Consider the following 24,617-nt stretch of genomic DNA (forward strand, 5'->3'; position numbering starts at 1 on the left):
TGCTTGTTCCACTATCACCTTAACTGTTTCCCTATTTATATATCTTCTACAAATGAAAAGAAAATCTTAAATACTACTAATTCCTTTTTCTGCTTGAAAAATTCCACTGACTTTTTTTTTTCTTTTTTTGGTAAGGAGATATAAGGGGCAAATAGTCATTTGAAAGGTAATGATAGTGACTTTTGGAAACACTGAAAACACTTGACATTTATTCAAGATTCCCAGGAAATAAATTGAATTCTCTGGTTATTTCATGTGATGCAAGCCAGAGGCAGGATATGTATGAAATGATCTTGAGAGACCCTTCCCACTTATGGTACTATAATTCCCTGAGGTAGACATTACTCACCTTTTTTATTCTGTGTCACAGAGAGATCCATGCCTTTCTTTGTGCCATATTTCAAAGGACACTTGGTCCAAACAGAGACTGATGAATACAATGACTTTTTTAGCTTTCAACCCTTGTGACATTTTTATTCAACTCCCTTTCTCCCCATAGATTGAGAATGAAATTAACATGTGACCTGGACAGCATTAAGAAATATAAATTTAAAAAAATCTTCACGATGAAGTAGAAGTGTATTGTAGATATTGTCTCAAGTCACTGAGGCATATTTTATTGACACTTGACTCTTCTCCCCAGGTTCCTAATGCACTTTACAATGAGAAGCTGATTGTACAGGTATCAGCAATATTGGTAGAGACATGGAAAGAGGGTTGTACTTTTAAATAAAGGGCTTACTATTCATACAATGCTGTGTCCTCTATTTTAGCTCTAGGGATTTCAGAGTCTCTCAAATTTAATTGGTCATTGTGTCCAGAGAGGAAATAACTGAACTCTATTCCCAACTGCACTGGTAGCATAATAGTGTCACACAGGTGGTTCACAAATTTAAAAGCTAAGATGAATGGTAATAGTCATGAGACATAAATAATAAAAAATACGTTTAGAGTTGTTTTTCAGGAGAGCACAAGGCTAAATGAATTTATAGCCCCATGTGCTTTTAAACAGTCTCAGAGGTCAAGGGAGTGAGTCTGCTGATGATGTATAAGGGAAAATAGTATTTCTACTGTTCATTGGTTTTTGTAATGAATATTTTTGGACTAAGCCTACTAGAGATCTATAGGTTAAAAAAAAACTATAACATATAAATTAACACATTGAAATTTAAAGTTAGTATGAATTCACCAAGACAGAACTAGTAGAAATGATACAGGATTGGAACAGGAATAGTTTTAGAAAATTAATTGAATTATGCAATCTATAATTTTTATGCGCTCACCTAAAATTTTTGGTAAAATAAAACTGAAAGTAAATTGACCATGAACACAGATATAATCTACAAGAAAATCCTTTGTTAGCTCACTCTACCACCGAGCTGTTACCCTCCCCACCACAATGCATTTTTATAAATTGCAAAATCATATATGTTAGAGCATAATCATTTTAGAAATTGCAGCGTTTTCTTAACACATGATTTTGTAGCTACATAACATTCTTTTATAAATTAATAATTTATATATAAATTATATCTATGTATATAATCTATATATACATACCTCTCCAGTTTTTAACGATTAAATATTTGCATTTTCTGAATTTGTCACTTTATACTACATATCGTTCAGAATAACTTTTTTCAATATGTGACCTGCTTTGGACTGTTTATCAGGATGAAATTAGCCAATTAAAAAGTTTTAGTGTATGCAATCTGTATTCTTATACCTTTGAAAATAATATAACCGGATGGACTTGGATTATACCAGAAGAGCAATTTTAGAGGGAGATAATAGAAGAGAAATACAGAATAAAGTCCCACAAGTGTATCACTGAAAAAAATACATATGTGTATTTTTAGATATTTATATGTTTCTTCCTTTGGTTCCCCTTTTGTCCTGCCAGTTTTGATAGTGAATACTGAATTATCCTCATGGCTATAAAGTTGCTTTTAAAGTTTCTTATTTGTTTCCTTTGCACTCCTAAAGGATGCATGGATAGCAGTCCCTGTCACATCTCCATTTGCCTCACCACTCAGTCCACTGAAAAAATCAGATGGATCTTGGAAGATGACAAGAGACTACCACAATTCAAACAAGTGTTAGCCCCAGTTGAATCAGCTGGGCCAGATGTGTCTCCTTGTTGAGCATATTAACATGATATTGGGTGCATGATTTGTAGTCCTTGATCTGGTGAATGTGTTCTTTTTCACCCCTATCAAGAAAGTAGATCAGAAAGAATTTACATTCACTTGGAGCTGACAATGGTATACATTGTCCCAGGGCTATCTTAAGTCTTTAACCTTCTGTCATAATATAGACTGAAAAGAACTAAACTAGCTGCACATTCTGCAGGACAGCACACTGGTTAACTATATCAAGAACAACATGCTAATCAGACCATATGAGCACAGAGCAGGTACTACATGGAAGGCTTTGATACAACATGTGCTTTAGAAGGTGAGTGAGAAACTATAAAGATTCAGGGGCTTGACCCGTCAGTAAAAAGTTTTAGAAATTCATTGGTCTGAGGCACTTATGGGACATTCAACCTAAAGTAAAAAACATATTGTTGCATCATGAATCTCCTACCATAAAAGAAGAAGCAAAGTTTCTGGCTGGCCTGCCTGTTTTGTAGTAAGCCTGTCTGACACCATGGAATATTGCTCCAATATGTCTGCTGGCAACAAGAAGGATGCCGGCGTTGAATGGGCTCCAGAGTAAGAGCAGGCTCTATAGCAGGTCTAAGCTACAGAGCAAGTCACTCTGAAACTGGGTGCATACAATTTGTAAGACCCTATACATTAGAGGTGTAAGTTATGGTAGGAAAGCATCAGGTGGAATTTATGGGAAGTTTATGCAAAAGCCAAAACAAAACACTTAGGGTTTGGAGCAAAACCCTGCTGTCTGTGGCAGAACACTTTACGCCTTTTGGAAAACAGCCTCTGTTGTGTCTCTGTGTCCTGGCAGAGACAACACACCTAACTATCAAACATCACATAACCATGCAGCCAAAATTACCCATCATGAGCTGGATACTCTGACTCACCAAGTTATTATGTCATTGGATAAAGCAGCAATCATCCTAACAGGGTTCTGGCATCCAGGATCGAGCACAGACCTGACTGGAGGACAGAAACAAATCACATGAGCAAGTAGCTCAGACCTGCATGCTGTCCCCCCATTCATCAGTGATGCCTCTTCTTCAGATCACACCTATGTAGCATGGGAGAACACTTCTAACACATTAATAAAAGAGGAAAAATCTGAAGAATAGATCAGGTTGGTATGTATATGCATTCAAAAGGGATAAAGATTGAATTATAGCCCCACTCATGGGTGACCTTGAATGATATTGGTGAGGGAAACCTCGCTCTATGGGCAGAATTTCTAGTGTTACATCTGGTCATATACTTTGTGTGAAACAGGAGGTAGTCTGAAGTTGGACTATGTATAGCTCATGAGGAGTAATAAATGACTTGGAAGGCTTTCCAGGAGTCTGGGAAGAAAAAAAGTTTTGGAATAAAGAAATCTGGAGCAGAGGCACATATGTTGACATATGAAACGGGACATGAGAAGTCTTTCATTCTTTGTATTGCATGTTAACACTCACAAAATAGAATCCACCAAAAAGAAAGGAATTAAACAACCAGGTAGGAGAAATAAAATTGTTCAGCAGATATTGTCAAATTTCTATCATTTGCCTTGTCTCCCTACCTGCAATACTTGCACGATGAGCACATCAATACAGTAGACAATATGGTAGCAGGGACAGAAGCTGTGCAGGGGTTTAACAGCCTACACTGTAGGCATTGCCACATATCCAATCTGCCTTCAACAGGAGACCAACGAGGCATCCCTGATAAAACAGTATCCCTTCAAAAGGCCAACTAGCAACTTGATATTAAGTTGGCTACATTAGGACTCTTTCATCTTGGATGTGACAATGAATTTTTTGTTAGGAATAGATGAATACACACTGTAGTGTGGGTTTGCCTTTTCTGATCACAAGTCTCCAGCCAAAACTACTGTCTAAGGGCTTTCACACTGTTTGACGCAGCAGCATGAGATCCCACACACCATTGTTTCTGAAAAAGGGCCCACTTAATAGCAAAGGATGTGTGGGAGTGAACACATGGAAATCATTGGCCATATAATGTACTGCGCCATCATGAAGTGACCTACTAGAATCATGGAGTGATATGCTGAAGATATGCCTAAAATGTCAGCTCAAATGCAGTGGCATCCTCTAAAACCCAGTGCATACTTAAGTTTAAAAAATTTTAAATGTTTCAATTCATTTTTCAATGAAAGTATAATTGATTTACAATATTGTGTTAGTTTCTGGTCTACAGCAAAGTGATTCAGTTATATATATATATTTACACACACAGACACACATATTCTCTTTCATATTCTTTTCCATTATAGTTAATTATAGGATATTGAGTATAGTTCCCTGTGCTATATAGTAGGACTTTGTTGTTTATCTATTTTGTACATAGTACTTCGTATCTGCTAATCCCAAATTCCTAATTTATCCTTCCCCCATCCCCTTTCCTCTTTGGTGACCATAAATGTGTTTTCTATTTCTGTGAGTCTGTTTCTGTTTTGTAAATATGTTCATTTGTGCCATATTAGATTCTACATATAAGTGATAGCATACGGTTTTTGTCTTTCTCATTCTGACTTACTTCACTTAGTATGATAATCTATCTCTAGGTCCATCTATGTTGCCACCAATGGCATTATTTCATTCTTTTTATGGTTGAGTAGTATTCTACTGTGTATATATACCACTTCTTTATCCAGTCATCTGTTGATGGACATTTAAGTTGCTTCTATGTCTTGGTTATTGTAAATAGTGCTGCTGTGAACATTAGGGTGCATGTATCTTTTTGAATTATAGTTTTCTCCAGGTATATGCCTAGGATTGGGATTGCTGGATAATTTGGTAACTTTATATTTACTTTTTTAAGGAGCCTCTGTACTATTTTCCATATGGCTGCACCAAACTCTATTTTCACAAACAGAGTAAGAGGGTTCCCTTTTCTCCATACCCTCTCCAGCATTTATTTGTAGACTTTTTAATGATGGCCACTCTGACCAGTGGGAGGTGATACCTCATTGAAGTTTGGATTTGCATTTCTCTAATAATTAGCAATGCTGAACAACTTTTCATATGCCTATTGTCCATCTGTATGTCTTCTTTGGAGAAATGTCTATTTAGGTCTTCTGTTCATTTTTGGAATGGGTAGTTTTTTTGGTTTTTTGTTTTTGTTTTTGTTACTGAGTCGTATGAGCTGCTTATATATTTTGGAAATTAAGCCCTTGTTGGTTGCATCATTTTCGAATATTTTCTCCCATTCTTTAGGTTGTCCTTTTGTTTTGTTTGTGTTTTTCTTTTGCTGTGCAAAAACTTCTAAGTTGACTAGGTCCCATTTGTTCATTTTTGCTTTTATTTCTGTTGCCTTGGGGGATTGAACTAAGAAATCATTGGTACAATTTATGTCAGAGAATTGTTTTGCCTATGTTCTCTTTTAGGAGATTTATAGAGTCGTGTCTTATATTTAAGTCTTTGAGCTATTTTGAGTTTATTTCTGTGTATGGTGTGTGGGTGTGTTCTAACTTCATTGATTTACAAGTGCCTGTCCAGCTTTCCCAACACTGATTGCTGAAAAGACTGTCTTTTCTACATTGTGTGTATTCTTACCTTCTTTGTCAAAGATTAATTGACCATAGGTGTGTGGTTTTATTTCTGGGTGCTCTAGTCTGTTACATTGATTCATATGTCTGTTTTTGTGCCAATACCATGATGTTTTGAGTACTGTAGCTCTGTAGCATTGTCTGAAGTATGGAAGCATTATTCCTCCAGCTTTCTTCTTTTGTCCTCAAGATTGCTTTGGCAATTCTGGGCTTTTTATGGTTTCATATAAATTTTAGGGTTATTTGTTCTAGTTCTGTGAAAAATGTCATGGGTAATTTGACAGGGATCACATTAAATCTGTAGATTGCTTTGGGTCATTTTAACAATTTTTTAATTCTTCTGATCCAAGAGCATGTGATACCTTTTCATTTCTTTGAATCAGTTTCAATTTTCTTTATCAATATTTTATAGTTCTCAGCAAATAAGTCTTCCACATCGTTGGTCAGATTTATACTTAAGTATTTTTATGTATGTATGTATGTATGTATGTATGTATGTATGTATGTATGTATGTTGTGATTTTAAAGGGATTGTTTTTTCACTTTCTCTTTCTGATATTTCATTGTCATTGTAAAGAAATACAATGTATGTCAATCTTGTATCCTTCTACTTTGCTGAATTTTAGAGTCTCAATATTTTATTTCTACTTGAAAACAATTAATTTGAGTTTACCTTTTTTAAAGATATCTTTTGAAATGTGTCCAGTAGTAACACATATGTACTGTTTGCCAACTTTGTCATCTAGAGTTACAATCTTGGGTTTATTATCTGCCTTCCAAATTATTGCAGGCAAATACTTTTACCAGTTTCTTACTATATAATATGTATTACTGTGGTTCCAATCTTTCATATAATGCCCTCTCCACCTGTCACATGAACGTTACGCCAGTGTCTCCTATTTTAATTTGTTTTCTTGACATCAGAACCCCACCACTGGTGCCAATTTCTATAATCAGTTAGGATAAGCTATATTATACTACATATAAGAATAAGAACCTCAAAAATCTTAGTGACTTTAAATAACATAGGTTTATTTCTCATTCATGCTACTTGTATATCAAAGGTTGGTTTCTCCATATTGCCCTCAATCTAGGATTCAGGTAGATTGGTAACTCTCCTTGGAGCACTGCTTCCTTTGACTGGCAGTGGGAAAGAGACCATGGCAGTGTGCACCAGATCTTAAATTCATCATCAAGAAGTGAGTTATGTAAGTTCTGTTCACATTTTTTAAGCAAAAAGTCCAGGCCTTATTCAGCAGAAAGGGGAGTGCAATTCTACCAACTGCCTAGAAGGGGAGAGGAAATGAAATAAATATGAACAGCCCTAGTTTATATTTATAACATGTATGAGTCAAAAGACTCAAGGAAGTAAAAAAAAAAAAAAAAAAGAACGTAATAATATTTTTGCCTCTAAAATTGGCAAATATCTCAAAAGATTAAAAATTCCAGAGTTAACAAAGGCTCATGAAGTAAATATTCTCATTTACTTTCTACAGTGCTAGTGGGAGTGTGGAGTGGTACAAAATTTCTGTAGGGAAATTTGGCAACATCTGTTGACTCTTAGGTCTTCCAAGAAAATTATAATTTAATTCAGTGATACCACTTCTAACAATGTACAGTTGATTGTTGTGCAATGCTAGGATTAATCCAAGTTACTTGACAGTCCGACCTCCCAATCTAGGATTCCTCTGCATCTGCAGATTCAGTCAACTATGAACCATGTGGTAATATAGTATTTACTATTGAGAAATATTCGAATGTAAGTGAACCCACGTAGTTCAAAACCAAGTTGTTCAAGGGTCAACTGTAATTTGACATATGGCCATAGATTCATTTCTGCAGAGTTCTGTGGAGTAGTATTTATAATGATCAAAACAAGGAATGTAAATGTTCAACAACAGAAAAATAGTTAACCACATTTTAGTATACTAGCATGGTGAAATTCAGTTTGCAGCTACTTAAACTATGTTTTAAAGAATCTTGGTACATTCTTAGGAGATAATGTGCATGAAAAATAGAAATTGGAAATTATAAAATCCATTGAGAGAAAAGAAAAATAAACAAATATGTAAAACTGGTGAATTTTAAAGATAATATATTAAAGGATGAATTCTTTTCTAAAAAACTTTATTTTTATTAAATATAGGCAATGCAGTTATATAATTTTTAAAAAAGATTAATAACTATATGTGACAGTTATTAGACTTCAGTTTTACAGAGAAATGCAATTTCTTTAGACTTTGAGAATTTAACTTTATATCCCATCATGAAATTTCATATGACCACTGTTCCTATCCTGAGAGTTTTGCATCTCTGAAAATTCTTTTCACAGAAAGAGTAAAAATTTACATATCAACTAACATCATGCATAGTTTTGACATCTGGGTGTTTTAACTCTCTGCCTCCAAAAGTGTTATGAATGCTTTGGTAAGCAAAAACAAACTTTGTTCTTGTGCTCAGAGAACTTACAGTCTAGTAGTAGGTAAAGGCATTTATCAAGTGATCAGTTAAAAGTCCAAGTGCCACAATGAAAGGTATGTGATGAGCAAGTAAATTTTGGGTATTTGACTGAATCAGTGAAACCAGAAAAAGATTCTCTAAGATGAGGCCTGAGCAATTAATAATTAGGTAAAGATGAATGGGAAGAGTACTCCAGATAGAAGGATCAGAAAGCTCAAATGTTCTGTGCTTTGAGGAAATATCCTAAGTGCAAGAGACAGAGAGGGCTGTATGTCTGGGACATGAACATTTGTGTTTAACTGATGAGCAATGGAAACCCCTAATAATCTCTAGTGCAAGTGGTGAGAGTGGAATAATCGTAATTTGCATTGAAATGATCACTCTAGCTGTATTTTCTAAAGTGTACTGCAGAGAGTTTTCAGGAGTACAAAATGATAGATTAAGAAATAGGTCTAGGTAAAGGTTGATGGTACCAGGAGTATCTAGTGAAGATGGAAAGGAATGGAGAGATGGGAGGTACAAAGAGGAATGATTGATATGTCTTGGTAATGGTCTTGATATTGATAATTATGGAGGGGATGGTGTAAGAGATGTTTAATGGTTTCTGATTTGCACATGTAAACAAGTGAATCCATTCATTAAAATAGCAAGCTTTAGAAGAGGGCTTTGTGGCAAAGGGAGAGCAAGTGCCTGCTTTTGCAAGTGTAAAATTTGAAATGTTTATCTTATATTCAACAATAGAATGCACTAGTATATACAGGTTTGGAAATTAAGGCGCCTATACTAGAGATAAAATTGTTTTCATTTGTTTTTGGTGTCTTGAATCTCTTATTACTTTTGTTTAAAAACTTTTGAAACACCATATATTTAAAATCTTTCCCTTTCCCATTTATTTGTAATGTCACATTTAGTAAACACATGATTATTATATAAGAGCCATATTCTGTACTTAAGTTTTTAGTTATTTTCTACTGTTTCTGCTAACCCTCTGTGCTAAAATTATTCTGCTTTCATTACTGAATGAAGTCCAAACTTTTCAGCCCATGCTCTTTTTGTATGTGTTTTGTACTCTATGTTTTAACCATAATAAATTACTTGTATTTTCTGAAAAGCTTTGTTTTGTAACCCTTTCTCTGTTGCCTAAAACGTTGTCCCATCTGTGTCCTTACATTACTAACTGCAAATAATCATTTAAGTGTCTGAGTTTAAGGGTCTTTTTTTCCAGAAATTAGAATATTTCTTCAGTAGAAGAGCTATGATTGTTTTTCCTTTGGTCTAGCGCTATCTAGTGAACAATAAATACTACTGAGTGACTGCCCAATTAAGAATAATTTAATTCAGAAAAATTAGGAAAAAATGTTTCCTACTAGTATTTCTTGAAATAGATAGCCTTATTATTTAGAGGAGATCCTACAAGCTTCAGGCAGAACTTGGGACAAATGAGGATTTGACAAAAGGGGAAAAAAAAAAAGGAAAAATTCAATCCATGAGGAATAAAGGGATGAATTACAAATAGAACTGGAAATGAAACTCAACTGACTTTACAAGTTTCTACACTCAGTGTAAAGACAGCTAGACTTGAGACAGATTTCATGATTAAAACAGTTCAGGAAGGTGCTTATGATGGATTTTATCAAGAAGTGTGAGGGTGCAAAGTGATTAAGGACTTGGCTGCTGATTTCTAGCTTGGGATCACTGGTTACTTAATAATAAAGATGGGGAAATCCCCAACTAAGGTGAGTGACAAAATAATTCTAGAACAAATAGTGTACTGTGTAAATCATTCAAGTGTCCTAACTAATCTGACATTGGTAGGAGCAAGTAGCATGACTTGACCTTCAGGAACAGACTGCATTGGAGGAATTTCTGTAAAGCAAAGTATTTTTAAATTTAGAAAAGATATCTTATGGTCTTAGCATTGCTTCTGGATCAGAGGAACTTCTAACTGTTGGTAAAATTCAATGAAATCATATGAGCATGAAGAGTATGAAAATAAATACAAACATTATAACCATTCAAGGTGAAGGAGAGACTCAGAAGCTTCTCATGACAATGGAGCACTTCTTATTTCTTATAGAAAAAGATTATTGACATCACCCTCTTAAATGCTTCCTTCATATCTTTATTTCTAAGGCTGTAGATGAGGGGGTTCAGCATCGGTGTGAATATCCCATAGAAGAGGGAAACCATTTTTCCCCAGTCCTTAGAGGTGGATAAAGGTGGTTGAAGATACATGTAGATGCCTGTTCCAAAAAAGAGAGACACCACAACCATGTGGGACCCACATGTCCCAAAAGCTTTTCGTCGTCCTTCTGCTGACCTGATTCTCAATACTGCTTGAGCTATGAAGCCATAGGAGATGAGGATCAATGTCACTGGAATTAGCAGAATTAATACACTAAAGAAAAAGAGCTCAGCCTCAATAGGCTTTGTGTCAGCACATGACAACTTGAGAAGGGCAGGAACCTCACAGAAAAAGTGGTCCACTTCCTGATGCCCACAGCGTGGCATGTTAAGGGCCAAGGAAGACTGCAACACTGAGTTGCTGAAGCCAGTGAGCCATGAGAAGCCTATCATCTTTAAGCAGAACCAAGGATTCATGATGACTATATAGTGGAGTGGTCTGCAAATCGCCACATACCTGTCAAAGGCCATAACAGCCAGCAGGAGACACTCAGTAGCACCCAGGGCCAGGAAGATGATGAGTTGGGCCACACAGCCACCATAGCTGATGGTCTTTTTGTTGCGACAAATATTTGTCAGCATATGAGGGACGGTGCTTGCGGTGTAACAGAGATCTAAGATGGAGAGATTAGTGAGAAAGAAATACATGGGTGTATGAAGTTTGGGGTCCAGAATGCACACCATCATGATGGACACATTGCCGAAGATGGTGACTGTGTATGATATTAACAGGAGCACCAAAAGGGGCGTCTGTAGCCAGGGCTTGTCTGAAAAGCCAAGTAGTATAAAGTCTTTTGAGGAGCTCTCATTTGCCCAATTCATAATGACTCACTTGTTTTTCAATCCTAAAAAAATATGAAATAGGAAAGCAGTCAGTAGATAATTATTGGATATTCTTACTGGAACAGAACTGAATTTAGAATAATTATAATGAATAATTCAACACCAAATATAAGTTATACTATATCAATGGAAAATTTGTGAAATATAGCATGGTTATCATATGGTTAGAAAGTAGTTCTTTTGTTTTCAGTAGTTATGTTTGATTTACTTTATGAAGTAAATCATTATATTTAAATGACAACTATATAAACTTATATGCATAAAGCATGGACAATAGTAAGTGCTCAATAGTTTTCAATTTCTCTCTTTTCTCCTACCTCCTATGCTATTTTAGTAAGCATTTTCAGAATACATACTGCTTTTAATCCAATTTTTAAAAATTCAAGTTAAAAATGCTGAGTAACACAGAGGCTATGAGAGTTTCATCTAGATTTGCAATTGATCTAAAGAAATTCTGCTTGTTTTAGTAGCATCTTCTTGTTATTTTTTGTTATCTCTTTCACTTAAATGACATGTGTGTACATCCAATCCCACAAAGAGCTTTTAATGGGTATTAGATGCTTTGATTCAGGGTAATAAAATTATGGCTTACTTGTGATTTATAGTGATGATCACAGGTGACATCTCCCCCCATCTCCAAATATCTTGATGAAAATAGTAAAACCAATAATTTAATTGTTGCTTGACTAACATGTAACTGATGCTGCTCAGTGCTTGAAATAATTCTAATTCTCACAAAAACCCTGATAAACAGGTTTACATTTTATTGCTACTGTAACTCAGTGAGAATAAATAATTTGCACATTCAGCAATGGTGAGGCCAAGACTCAAAGCAAGGATTTAAAAGCCATTGTTTTTTGTACCATATTGCCCCCAAATATACAGATAGCACAGCAAGACTGACTATATACAACAGTGGTTATAAATGAAAACAGAAACACACAAAAAATCAAACAATCAAGTTCGTCGTCTTCAGTCTGCGGAAGTTATCAGTTATTTAGTCATATGACCCAAGTGACCTACATTTCTTCAGTATTCTTTGTATGTTTAACCACAAGGTCTTTGATATGACCTATAGCTTTTCAATTTGCAATAATAATATTTGAGCTTGCTGCTAGATAGGCCTACGAAAGAAGATAAAATAAGAAGAACTGACACATCTTTCACCAGAGTGGAGTACCTTTTCCAAAGCCAGAACACTGACATATGAAATATAACTTGACCATGGGAAGTCTACATGAGAATAAATAGATACCATGTAATATTTGTAAATCCTATTATATATAGTTTTAATTTTGGACTTTTTAGCTACAGATATACCTTATTTCATGGTAAATAGCAGTAATATACTTTCAGATGAAAGTGCAAGAAGATACGAGGTTTAACTTTGAGTGTACATGTAAAATTTCAAATTTTCATATGAAAAAGATTATATGCAAAGATAAAATATAAATATGAGATGGAAAAATGTATAGTGCTTATGGAAAAATGGTTGATATATTAAAATATAAAAAGTTATTACATATTTATGAAAAAAGGCCAAAAAGTCCATTTAGTGTGAGCAAAGGATGTAAATAGCAATTTGAGGAACAAAAAAATATAAACCAAAAACAAAACTAGAAAATATATGGGACTTGTCTATTAATTTTGTAATGTTAAAAAAAAATCACCTTTAAAAGGTAGCTGTTAGGTGCACTGCCTCTGGAATTAGAATCTGCCAGCATTTTATTTCTGAGCTGTGTGATCCTGGGTAAAGTAGTGAACATTCTTGTGCCACATTAAAAAAAAATTTCTGTAGTGAAAATAAGAGGGTTATTGTGAAGCTCAAATGAGACCACGCATACACATTGAACTTAGAACAGTGTCTGAAACACAGTAGACATTTAATGAATGTGAGCTAGTTATCACTAATAGCATCAGTATTGTTAGTAATGATCGTTAATAGTAAAAATGTATCATTATCTCTGCTTGCCGTAAAAATGAGAAAACAGATGACCAAATTACTATTGGTGGTGCCAACACTTTCTATAATTTTATATTATAATATGAAATGATTACATGTGTAAGTCACCTTTTCTTTGTTTCTGCCAGAATACTGAGAACACAGTGTTCCAGCAAATGGAAGTCAAAGTCAGTGGTTAATAGGAGATACGGGATTGTCTGTAGGGCATGGGAGATAAAGGGACTCTACTCAGCAGCTGGCTTTTTCCTACTTCTATTTTTTTTTCACATCTTCTACTCTTCCCCACATTTTGTACAAAGTCAGGTCATATAACCAATTCCTCTTTCATATAATCAGAAAAATGAAGTTACCCTTTGACAAGCACACGCTATTCCACTGTCATCTTACCTCTTTTCCTATTTATATATCCTCTACTGATCAAAAGAAATCTTAAATAGCACTAGTTATATTTTTGTTTAAAAAATCCCGCTGTCTCTTTTTATGTATGTCAATATAATGGGCAAATATTCATTTAAAAGGGTGAAATGATAAGAATTTTTGCAATAATTAAAAATACTTGACACTTATATCAAGTTTCCCAGGAAACAAATTATATATTCTAATTTTTTAATATGATGCAAATCATAAGTAGGGTTGTGGGTGAGATGATTTCGAGAGACCCTTCCTCATAGTAACACAATTCTCTGCAGTAGACGTCACTCACCTTTTTCCTAAGTGTCGGAGAGGTAGCCATGCCTTTCTTTGTGTCATGTTTTGAAAGACTTCTGGTCGAAAGAAGGGTTATAACTGTAATTACTTTTTGATCTTTCAACCCTTGTGACATTATTATTCAGCTACCTTTTGCCCATAGATTGAGAATGAAATTAGCATGTAAACCTGGGCTGCATCAAGAACATATAAATTGAGAGAAGTTGTTATGATGAGGTAAAAGTGTATTATAGATAATTGTCTTCAGTCCCTGGGGCATTTTTGATTGACAGTGGCTCTTCTCACCAGATTGTTAGTATGATGAGAAGCTGATTTTCTAGGTATCAGCAACATTGGTAGAGTGTGGATAGACAGTTGTACATTTAAATAAAGGGCTTACTATCATACAGTGCTGTGTCCTCTATTTTAGCCCTAGGGATTTCAGAGTTCCTCAAGTTTAATTGGTCATTGTGTCCAGAAGGAAAATAAGTGAACTCTATTCCCAACTGCACTGTAGCATACATAATAGTGGCACATAGGTGGTTCACAAATTTTAGATTTAGAGTGAAGATACTGGTCATGAAACGTAAACCATGAAAAATAATTTTGGGTTTATTAACCATGAGAGCACAACGCTAAATAAACTTATAGCCCCAAATTCCTTTTAAATGGTCTCAGTGTCAAAGAGTGAGTTCAGTAGTGGTATATATGAGGAAATAGTATTTCTATTGTTAATGATTTTTGTAATGAATATGGACTCAAACTGTTAGAGATGTGTAGTTTAAATACTTATGTCAAACAAAGTCACAATATATATGTTAACACATTGAAATTTAAGGTTAGCATGAATTCACCAAGCAAAAGCAGAAATGACATGTTGTTGGAAAAGGAAAAGTTTTAGAAAATAAGAATATTTGTGCTATTTATAACTTAATGTGTGCACACCTGGTATTTTGGTAAAATAAAGAAAATTGAAGTTGATTTGAGCATGGGCTTAGATATAATCTCAAAGAAATCACTTGCTAGGTTTTTAATGTATTTATTTTCACCATCTTTTTCTTTTGTGTATAATATACTTTTGTGAGTTAAAAAAATCATTTATGCAAAACATAACCATATCCCAAATTATAACATTTTGTGATTTTTGTATTTATATAAAATTCCTTTATAAATTAATAATTTATATATAAATTATATGTATGTACATTTATCTATATACATGTACTTTCCCAAACATTTCCTACTACTAAATATTTGCATTTTCTATTTGTCACTTTATACTATAGATAATTCAGAATAAAATTCTCTCAAAATTGACCTTCTTTAGATTGTTTATCAGTATGAAGTTGCATTAAAAAGTATTAGTATGTGTAATACATATCCCTAATTAGCTTTCAAAGAATATAACTTGTTGACTTGGATTATAATAGATAAGAATTATAGGGGGAGATAATAGAAAAGAAACAGAAGCTTAAGTTCCACAAGGTATCACTAAAGAAATATATATGTATATTATTCCTGTTTTGGTTTCCCTTGAGTCTTGCCAATTTTAATGCTGAACACTGAATTATCCTTGTGGCTATAAAGCTACTTTCACTTTCTTATTTTCTGGAATTTTTTAAACAATCCTAAAAATGTTTGAGTACTTGAGTTGTAGTCCCTGTCAAATCTCCACTTGCTTCACCAGTCAGTCCACTGAAAAAAATCAGAGAAATCTTAAATGATGACAACTGATGCCACAAATTCAAACAAGTAGTAGCCCTAATTGAATAAGCTGAGGCAGATGTATCTCCTTGGTAGAACATATTAATATGATATTGGGTGCATTGTGTGCAGTCCTTGATCTGGTAGTTGTGTTCTTTTTTATCCCGACTAGAGAGTAGACCAGAAAGAATTTACACTGACCTGGAGCTGACAAAAATAGACATTATTCCTGGGCTATTTTAGTTCTTTCACCTTCTGTCGTAATATACACTGAGGAGAACTGAACTAGCTGTACATCCATCAAGACATCATTCTGGTGACGGTGAACCGTATCAAGGACGTCATACTATTCAGATCATATAAGCAGTAAGTGGTTAATACATGGAAGACCTTGATAAGACACACATGTTCTACATGATACTCAGGGGCCTGACCCATAATTAAAAGCTTTAGATGTTCATTGGTGTGAGGTGTTATGGGACATCCTATCCATATGGGACATTGTTGCATCCCGAATCTCCTGTCATAAAAGAGGAAGCAAAGTGCCTGGCAGGTCTCTCTGTGTTTTGTAGTAAGTATATTTGACACCATGGAATACTGCTCCAATCCATCTGCCAGTAGCACAGGACGCCACCTTTGAATGGCCTCCAGAGAAAGAGTAGGCTCTATAGCAGATCTAAGCTACAATGCAAGTCACCGTGAACCTGGGTGCATACAATTTGTAAGACCCTATACATTAGAGGCATAGTTTATGGTAAAAAGTGTCAGGTGGACTTTATGGCAAATTTATCAGAAAATCAAAACAGAACACTTAATTAGAGTTTGAAACAAAACCCTGTATCTGTAGCAGAAGATTATAGTGATACCTTTTGAAAAACACCTTTTGAAAAAGAGACTCTGAGTCCTGGTGAGACAAAACACCTGGCCATCAAACATCAAATAACCATGCAGCCAAAATTACTCATCAAAAGCTGGGTACTCTCTGACTCACCAAGTCATTAGGTTGGTGGATAAAACAGCAATCATCCTAACAGGGTATTAGCATATCCAAGATTGAGCACAAACCTGACCAGAGGACAGAAAAAACTACATGAGCAATTAGCTTAGACCTTCATGCTGTCCACCCCTTTAGCTCTGATATCTCTTCCTCAGATCGCAGCTATGTAGCATGGGAAAACACTTCCAACTCATTGATAAAGCAGGAAAAAGATCAAGTTTGTCTCATGAGTAGATCAGGTGGGTATGTATATGCAATCAAAAAGGGATAAAGATTGAATTATAGCCCCACTCATGGGTGACCTTGAAAGACAGTGGTGTGGGAAACCTCTCTCTATGGGCAGAATTTCAAGTGTACATCTGGTCATCCACTTTGTGTGGAAGGAGAGGTAATCCAAAGTTAGACTATGTGCAACTCATGAGGAGTGAAATATGAGGTGGGAGGCTTTCCAGGTGGCTGGAAAGCAAAAGTGAAAAAAAAAAAAAAAAAGAAAGAAAGAATTCTAGAACAGAGGCACATATATAAACACATAGGAATGGGCATAAAGCTTTTCATTCTTTGTGTTATGTGTCATCACCCACAAAATAGAATCTACCACAGAAAGGAATGAAACAACCAGAAAGAAGATAAAACTTGGCCAGGAGATATTGTCAAGCTTCTCTCATTTGACTTGTCCCCCTACCTGCAGTACTGGTGCAATGAGCACATGAATGAAGTAGCAGTGGTAGTAGGGATGGGTCAACAGCATGCAATATAGGCATTGCCAAATATCCCACCTGACATCACCAAGAGACTAATGCAGCATCCCTGTTAAAACAGTATCCTTTCAAAAGACCAGCCAGTAACTTGGTGTTGACAACATTGGAACCCTTCCAACTTGGCTGTGGCAATAATATTTTCTTAGGAATAGATACACATACTCCAGGTATGGGTTTGCCTTTTTCTGACCACAAGTTCGCAGCCACCACTACTATCTAAGGGCTTCTAAATTGTTTGATTCAGCAGCATGAGCTCCTACATATCAGTTTTTCAGATAAAGGGCTTGTTTAATAGCAAAGGGAGTGTGACAGTGAACATATGATCGTGGAATCTTTTGGCCATATCACATACTGGAACATCATAAGGTAATCTCTTAGAATCAAAGAGTGACATGTTGAAGACACACATAAAATGTCAGGTCAGATGTATCCTTCAGGACCCATCATATTTATATGGTGCTGTGTCCTCACTAGGAAGACACATCGGTTTAGGAACCAACAAGTGGAAGCAGCAGTGGCCCCACTTACCATCAATTCAAGGACTCATTTGAGAAATGTGTGACTATTATCTCCACAATTATGACCTCTGCAAGTTTACAGGTTCTAGTTCCCTGAAGGGAAATGCTTCCACCAAGAGGTACAGAAGGTACACTAAGAAGTGTGCTACTTTGTCTAATTATTGACCAGGTGCAATTAGCTTGAATTAAAAAAGGCATAATAATAAGGGGCTCAGATACCTCTACATCATGCCACCAAGTAAACCACAGATTCCAGTAGAAGTTCTAGCTTAGGCTGCAGAATATACAGAATAGATAGCAGAAGATGATGAATCTAATTTGTGGACCTAAGATGAGCTGCAGTGTTGGTAAGACCAGTTGCTGTATGGTCTTCTAAGTTTACCCCAGATACGGAGGCACACTAGAATCCTGTAGGAGTGTCTCCCAGGCCTTATACAAAAGAATGGATCTGAGCATTTTTTGGAATAGATCGTGTTGGAAGTTATAATGCATTGCTTAGATCCCAGATTCAGAATGAAGGCATTACTGTAACAACTGCTAGATGCGCTAATTGCCCACACAGTTCTGCCCATTGAAAGAACTTCCTCTCACTCACTGCTGTTTTTAGGGTGACTTCTAAGTTGGGCTGTGGTATAGCATCTTTTCACTTAAGGGTTAAAACAACATATAAAGCTGATTACTTGTGAGAGACCTGAGGTTTTTCTTCCCTAGCATCTGATCAATTGGGAATCTCCATGAGGTCTTAGGTATGATTTGAGAGTGTAGCACTAATACAACAGATGTAGGTTGTAAGTTCCTGTGCTATTAAACACTTAATTGTATCCTCTGGACATGCTCTGGTTCAACTGAAATGCTCTGTTTCCAACTGTATGCTGGATTTTTGCTGCATCAATCTGACTTTATGACTTTATGACAATATCCAGCTCTTGATGGGAAACCCCAGGTGTGTACTTTAATGTCTCTACTAGGTCAGAGTGGTTGCTTTTTAAGTGCAAAAATTGCACAAGGCATTTCCCTGATCCAAAACTCTGGGAGTCTGCATTTGGATTTTTTTTTTTTTTTTTTTGACTGCCAGAGACACCACACAAAGACTTTACCTACTACATACACCTCTAGCATTAGTGAATATACTTATATGGCTCTAGCGACTGACAGCTCTTACTGTAGCTTATTCCTGCTACAAGTCCTTCTCTTGCTCTGGGCTCCGCTTAAAGTTGAGAGCCTTCTCAGTCACCGAACAAATAGTTTATAGCAGAATACTCAAGTTTGGTATATGCTGCCTCCAAAATCCCCGGAGTTCCATCAAATGTTGTGCCTTTTTCTTTGTGGCAAGGGGTATAAGTGCAATATATTTTCGTTAATAATACAGAGAATTACCAGCACACCCAGGATTATTGGACATATAAAAACTTGGCTAATGTGAAGGGCTCTAAATCTTTGTAAGGCTAATATCTCAGCCTCTGACATGTGTGTGATAGAATAGTAAGACCTCTTGCAATTTCCTACTTTTTAGATCTGGTTAGGATGCCGTTATCCATAGAGGGGAATAATTACATTTTGTGAAATATCAGGACAGTCAAGATTCCTGCAAACTGTGTTTTGTCAGACTGCAATACCATGTCAATGCACCCATTTGCTTCTGTGTCTGTGTAATCTACTTTCTGCTCACTACTGTGGACGTAGTTCATAAGAAGTTCTAGCAGAGGCTAGCTATCCATATCTATTCTAGATCCAGTCCCTCACCTACTCAAGAATGTTGTTCCAGAACTCCTCCTTTGTCCTGTCATGCAATTTTTCACACACTATAGATCATTCGCATTAGTACACAAGCATTCTATCATACAATCATTTTACAAAAAAAATTTTTACCTGTCCTGACACCACTTGTCCCTACATCTACTGAATCAATTATTTCCTTCTGTTTGCAGCAAAGCACTGTTAAATAATTTGCTTACTATCTCCAACTTATCATTCTCCCTTGCTTCCTCTTCAGTTTTGCTTTTGTCCTGTCTTCCCTACCGAAACTGCTCTTCACAAATTCGCAGATGACTTCCATATCGCTAAATCCAACGGCCAGTTCTTAGTCCTTATCTCACTGAAGCTACCAGCTGCATTTAACACAGCTTTCTCATCTTTGATAGTATACTTTCTCCTTTTCCCATAACCTGAGGCAGGATTTTCCTCGCAGCTTGTCTATGAGGCACGCTTCTGTCTCTCTTTGCAGTCTGTCACAAGTGGTAGCCAGTGTAAAAGTGTATCTCCTCCTCTGGCTTCGTATTTCCCTTCTCTCAATCCCTTTCCCCCACTCATCTTTGCTGCCCTGTGTTTATACTTCAAAATTAAACACCAGTAATTTCATTCTTGCCTCAGGCTATTTTTAAAGATCATCTGGACTAAGAAGCTCCCAGGTTTGGGGGCACAAGGCTCAGCAAGATACGTTTTACTCCATCACCAAAAGGCTCTAGCTATTCAAAACCTGTTCTCCTTCTGTCCTCCTCCCGTATTCATATCTACCAAATCTTGGTCGCCAAATTAACGACCCCTCACAAAACAGTCATTTCTGAGTATGTGTTGGCCTTGGGTGATGACTTTTCAGTGGTTCTATATTCTGAACCCCTGGAACTATCCTTTCCAAATTATTTAAAGTGACATATCCAGAACCAGTTATGTATGCCTGGAATACATTTTTCTTTATAAAGAAGTAATTCTTAGGAAATGAAAGCACAGACACAGAACAAATAGCTTAACGTGTTGTCAATATACAAGATGTAATATGGTAGGGACATAAAGGGATACAGAATTTTTATGAAAGAGAAGCCGTTATATTGTTTTCAACAGGGCATTAGGGTGAGTTGCCTGAAGAGAGAAATTAAGAAAAATTTCACTAATGAAGCCCAAGAATCTTTGAGTAAGGTGGAAGGCTGCAGTGTTTCCTAGGGGTACCATGGTTTGTTGGCACCACCTGGTGTTGATCCAAAGTAAAAACAGAAGGTGGAGGAAAAAACTTTCAGAAAATACGGAGTCAAGATAAGTCCAACTGTGGGTCATATGCAGCTGGCATTTTGAGGTTTCATAATAGATATGAGCGGTTGTCAAAGTTTTGAGGGGAAAGGGGTTTGGGAAAATCCCGAGCCATATCACCTAAGGGCCACTTCCTCCCCCAACTCTCCAGATGTCAGACACTCTACCTCAGAAATAGATACCATACTTTCCATCCTCTCTCATCCATTCTCCCTAACTTGTCTTATTCCCATTCTACTATCCCCTCTACACACTTAGCCTCAAAGAGTGGATAGCAAACCTCCCTAAATAGCAGAGGTCAGCTTGGAGAGGCAAATGCAACTTGAATCGCTGAGCATGTCCTTCACATCCTCAGTTCCACAAACGTTACCTCCTACCTTAATATTTGAGAATATAAAACTAAAATAAAATTTCCTTCCTTAACAAAGATATTTTCAATGAAGTATCAATGCACTGAGAAAAGTAGTTCAACATACACTGAAATAGTCATTTCTCTTATTATAAAAACTATCTGATCCAAAATGTCATCAGTGCCAAGATTGGGAAACACTAATTTATAAAACACTGGCAGCCATGCTCTATTTGGATCTGAGATCTTCTTTTCCCTTTACTAAGTGTACGTGTATTAAAAGCAGGTCCCAGATGGAATTCTGTGCATCTTCCCGTTTGAGGGTGGAATAAGTTAGAAAAGATAACAAATTACTAACTGCTGGTGAATGTTCCTTCTTATGAATAATTGGAATATAAAATGATTTGTGCTCTAGTGTCAGACCCAATGATCTAATATACAGCAATGCTAGAAAACCAAAGGCTAACTTCAGAATTTTGTTAGGAGTTGTGTTGTAGAAAACCATAAAAGTGAAAGAAATAAGTTTATGTCTTACAGGATCACCTATATTCCTGATTAATGAGCAAATACAAGAATGTATATGCTCTGTGGATAAGAAGAAAAGAACATGATGATTCTAAACAGTAATTCAGAAGATATTCAGTAGTTCTTTGTAATGTGATCATTCACAATACTCTAAAACAGGGTTTGGCAAGCTTTTGTTTGGTTTTTTTTTTTACAAAAAACCAATATGTTAATCTTTCAGGCTTTCTGGGCTTTATGGTCTCTGTCCATTATTCAACCCTACCTTTGTAGTGTGAAACCAGCCCTTAGGCATAGTGTATGGGTGTGGCTACATTCCAATAAAACTCTATCACAAAAAGAAGCAGCTTTCTGGATTTGGTGTGGGGTCATAGATTATCACTCCCTGCTCTAAAACAATTACCTTTTCAGTGTTATTGAGTAAATGTAAATAAATTAGTCAATTATTTGTAAGAAAAGTTTGTGAAGGAAAAACCGGGCTGGTCTAACAAGGTAACTCGCAAGTCTAGGAATGTGAAGGAGAGGCTGGGCTGGGCTAACAAGATAACTCACAAATCTAAGTATTGGAATACTGATCTGAGTTCTGCTGGACTAACTTGTAAATCTAAGTTAGTAGTGTTGATTTGCTGTTCATGTTTTTTTGTTAGCCAGCTGGATTTTCAAAGATATGTATCTGGCTTTGGAATGTTGGTTTGCTGCCTCCCTGCCTCCACTTTTGTGATAATGATGCTGCTAAAGCTGTTCCATGCCTATTGGCCGAATACCCCAAGCTTGTACTTTACCCTATAAAACCTCATGTGCACGTCTTGGAGGTGCTCAGAGCTTCGGAGCAGAAGCCCCTCTGAGCCGGCCGGTGTAATACATCTGAGTACTCCAACCCTCCGAGTGGTGCTTGTTTCTTGGCTGGCCTGTCATTTCCGTAACAAGTAGAGTTTCAAAAAAAAGTTGAGTAATTCAAAAAAATTTTAGGTAATTTAAGTAATTCAAAGTTGTAGGTGTCGACTGAAATAAACGTGCAGCCTAAAAGTTAAGAGTTATGTTTTATTTGGCGAGAGGACTCGAGCCGGGATGACAGCCTCTCAGATGGCTCTGAGGGACTGCTCCAAAGAGGTAGGGGAGGAGCTACGATATATAGGAGCTTTACAACAAAAACCAGGTAGTTGGAACAATAAAAGATTGCTTGTTATCTAAAGAAAGCCAGGCATCTCAAGTTAAAGAATTTAGTGCTTTTCTATGTATGGGAGGAAGCAAACATTTGGGCTCACTGAATTCATTCCTTTGACAAGCACCTAGCTATCTAGGGCCAGTATCCTGTCCTTTCTTATTCTGAGTCCGCTCAGAAGGCACCATTGTGAGTGGCTGCAGAGGCTGGGCTGCAGGCCTGTCCCCACCAGGGGGTGGCGGCAGCCGCTAATGACTTGGTTTCAGCATTCTTTGTTTACTGATATGGTTGCAGTATTTTCACTCACATTGCAGTATTTTCGTTCATATAGGTAATTCAAGTTTTAAGTAAGTCTTTTCCTTGAATTGATCCAAAACAATGACTGTTGTATAATGAACAAGACTTTACATACCAAAAAATGCATTTAAAGACCTGTATTTCATCTCATTCCACTAAATGTCATGTTTGAGGCTTTGCTGGTTCATATAGCAAACATTTTTAAATTTTTACTTCTGACTTGAGTATGAGTTTTTTTCCCTTTGTTTTTGGATATTACATTATCTCATCTACCCAAAATTGTTATTGGACTTGTTAATGGTCTAGTTTTATGATTTCTCTTATCTTCTGCATATTCAGAGATTAATTTGTCCTACTTTTAAAGTAAGAATGAATGGAAACTATGAAATTTCCCACAAACTGGTTATGACAATGGATAGCAGTACTTTTTAAAGAAATATATAGAATGAACTACATAATATTAAAAATAAAACATTATGAAATTTGAGTATGCATATAGAATATTCATTTGTAAAAAGCATAGGAAACAGACTATTATTTTGAGAAGACAATATTCTATTTTGAGTGCAAGATGAATTATACAGATATAGGCATTTCTTGAATGAGGGAGAGTTTTTTACATACAACTTATCTGTAAAGCAAACAAAGTTTTAAAAATAAAGAAATTTTGCATTATAATAATTTTTTTACAGTTTATAGTTTTGAAAAAATGATGTTAGTGGTTAATACTGTACAGAAATAAATTAAGGAATTGCTGAAATTTTCCATTCAATTCCTAATGTTCATGAACATGCCTGCTGTTTAAAAAATACAAATATCAATTATCTGTATCATTATTTTGTGCACCTGAAACTAATATAATGTTGTATGTCAATTGTACTTCAATAAAAAAAATAATAAAGTGTCTTCCTCTTGCCTGGCACTTTCCTGAAGGTGATTTAATTCCTTTATACTCCTTATAAACAGTACCACACTTAACAGTGAGTTGGCATTTCTTCTCAAAACCTGCAGCCTGTGTTGCTGCCAGCTGTTTTTTTATCTCTTACGTAAAATTGACTTCTAACAGAGTGAAGAAATCTGAATGTAGATAAGAGACCTACCAATAAGCTGATGACAGGCAGACACACTACTGTCTTCCACTGGGGGCCATGAGAAATGAGTCGTGGACTCAGGTCGTGGGACAGCAGCTCCACCACCCCCTTGCCCAGCTTCCTAAAGATCAGCCCAAAGCCAAGCTCCATGGAGGACTGCACCCTCTCAATGGCACTGATCCACCACAGGGCTCTGCCCAGTCACCGTGGAGCCACTGTGAACAACAAACTCCAGGAACACGCCAACATTCTGCTTGGAACCCAACGTTCTTCCTTAGCAGCTGGAGGTCTAGATTGGTTAGTTATACAGAAAACAGTGAGGGTTGATTTGTAAATAAATTTACTTCCTAATGGTCAC

At 36.1% G+C, this 24,617-nt stretch overlaps 2 protein-coding genes across 2 annotated transcripts in view; one reads left to right on the forward strand and one right to left on the reverse strand.

Annotated features, from left to right (window-relative positions):
* The window catches only part of LOC141573234 (olfactory receptor 10C1-like), a 108,394-nt gene that overhangs the window by 39,100 nt on the left and 44,677 nt on the right, over positions 1 to 24,617 (forward strand). The window lies entirely within an intron of this gene.
* LOC105084075 (putative olfactory receptor 2B3) lies at positions 5,047 to 13,318 on the reverse strand. Its single transcript, XM_074348292.1, has one exon. The coding sequence runs from the start codon at positions 11,167 to 11,169 to the stop codon at positions 10,228 to 10,230; it is 942 nt and encodes a 313-aa protein (XP_074204393.1). The 5' UTR covers positions 11,170 to 13,318; the 3' UTR covers positions 5,047 to 10,227.

Source organism: Camelus bactrianus, chromosome 20, assembly GCF_048773025.1.
Source record: "Camelus bactrianus isolate YW-2024 breed Bactrian camel chromosome 20, ASM4877302v1, whole genome shotgun sequence".
Lineage (NCBI taxonomy): Eukaryota > Metazoa > Chordata > Mammalia > Artiodactyla > Camelidae > Camelus > Camelus bactrianus.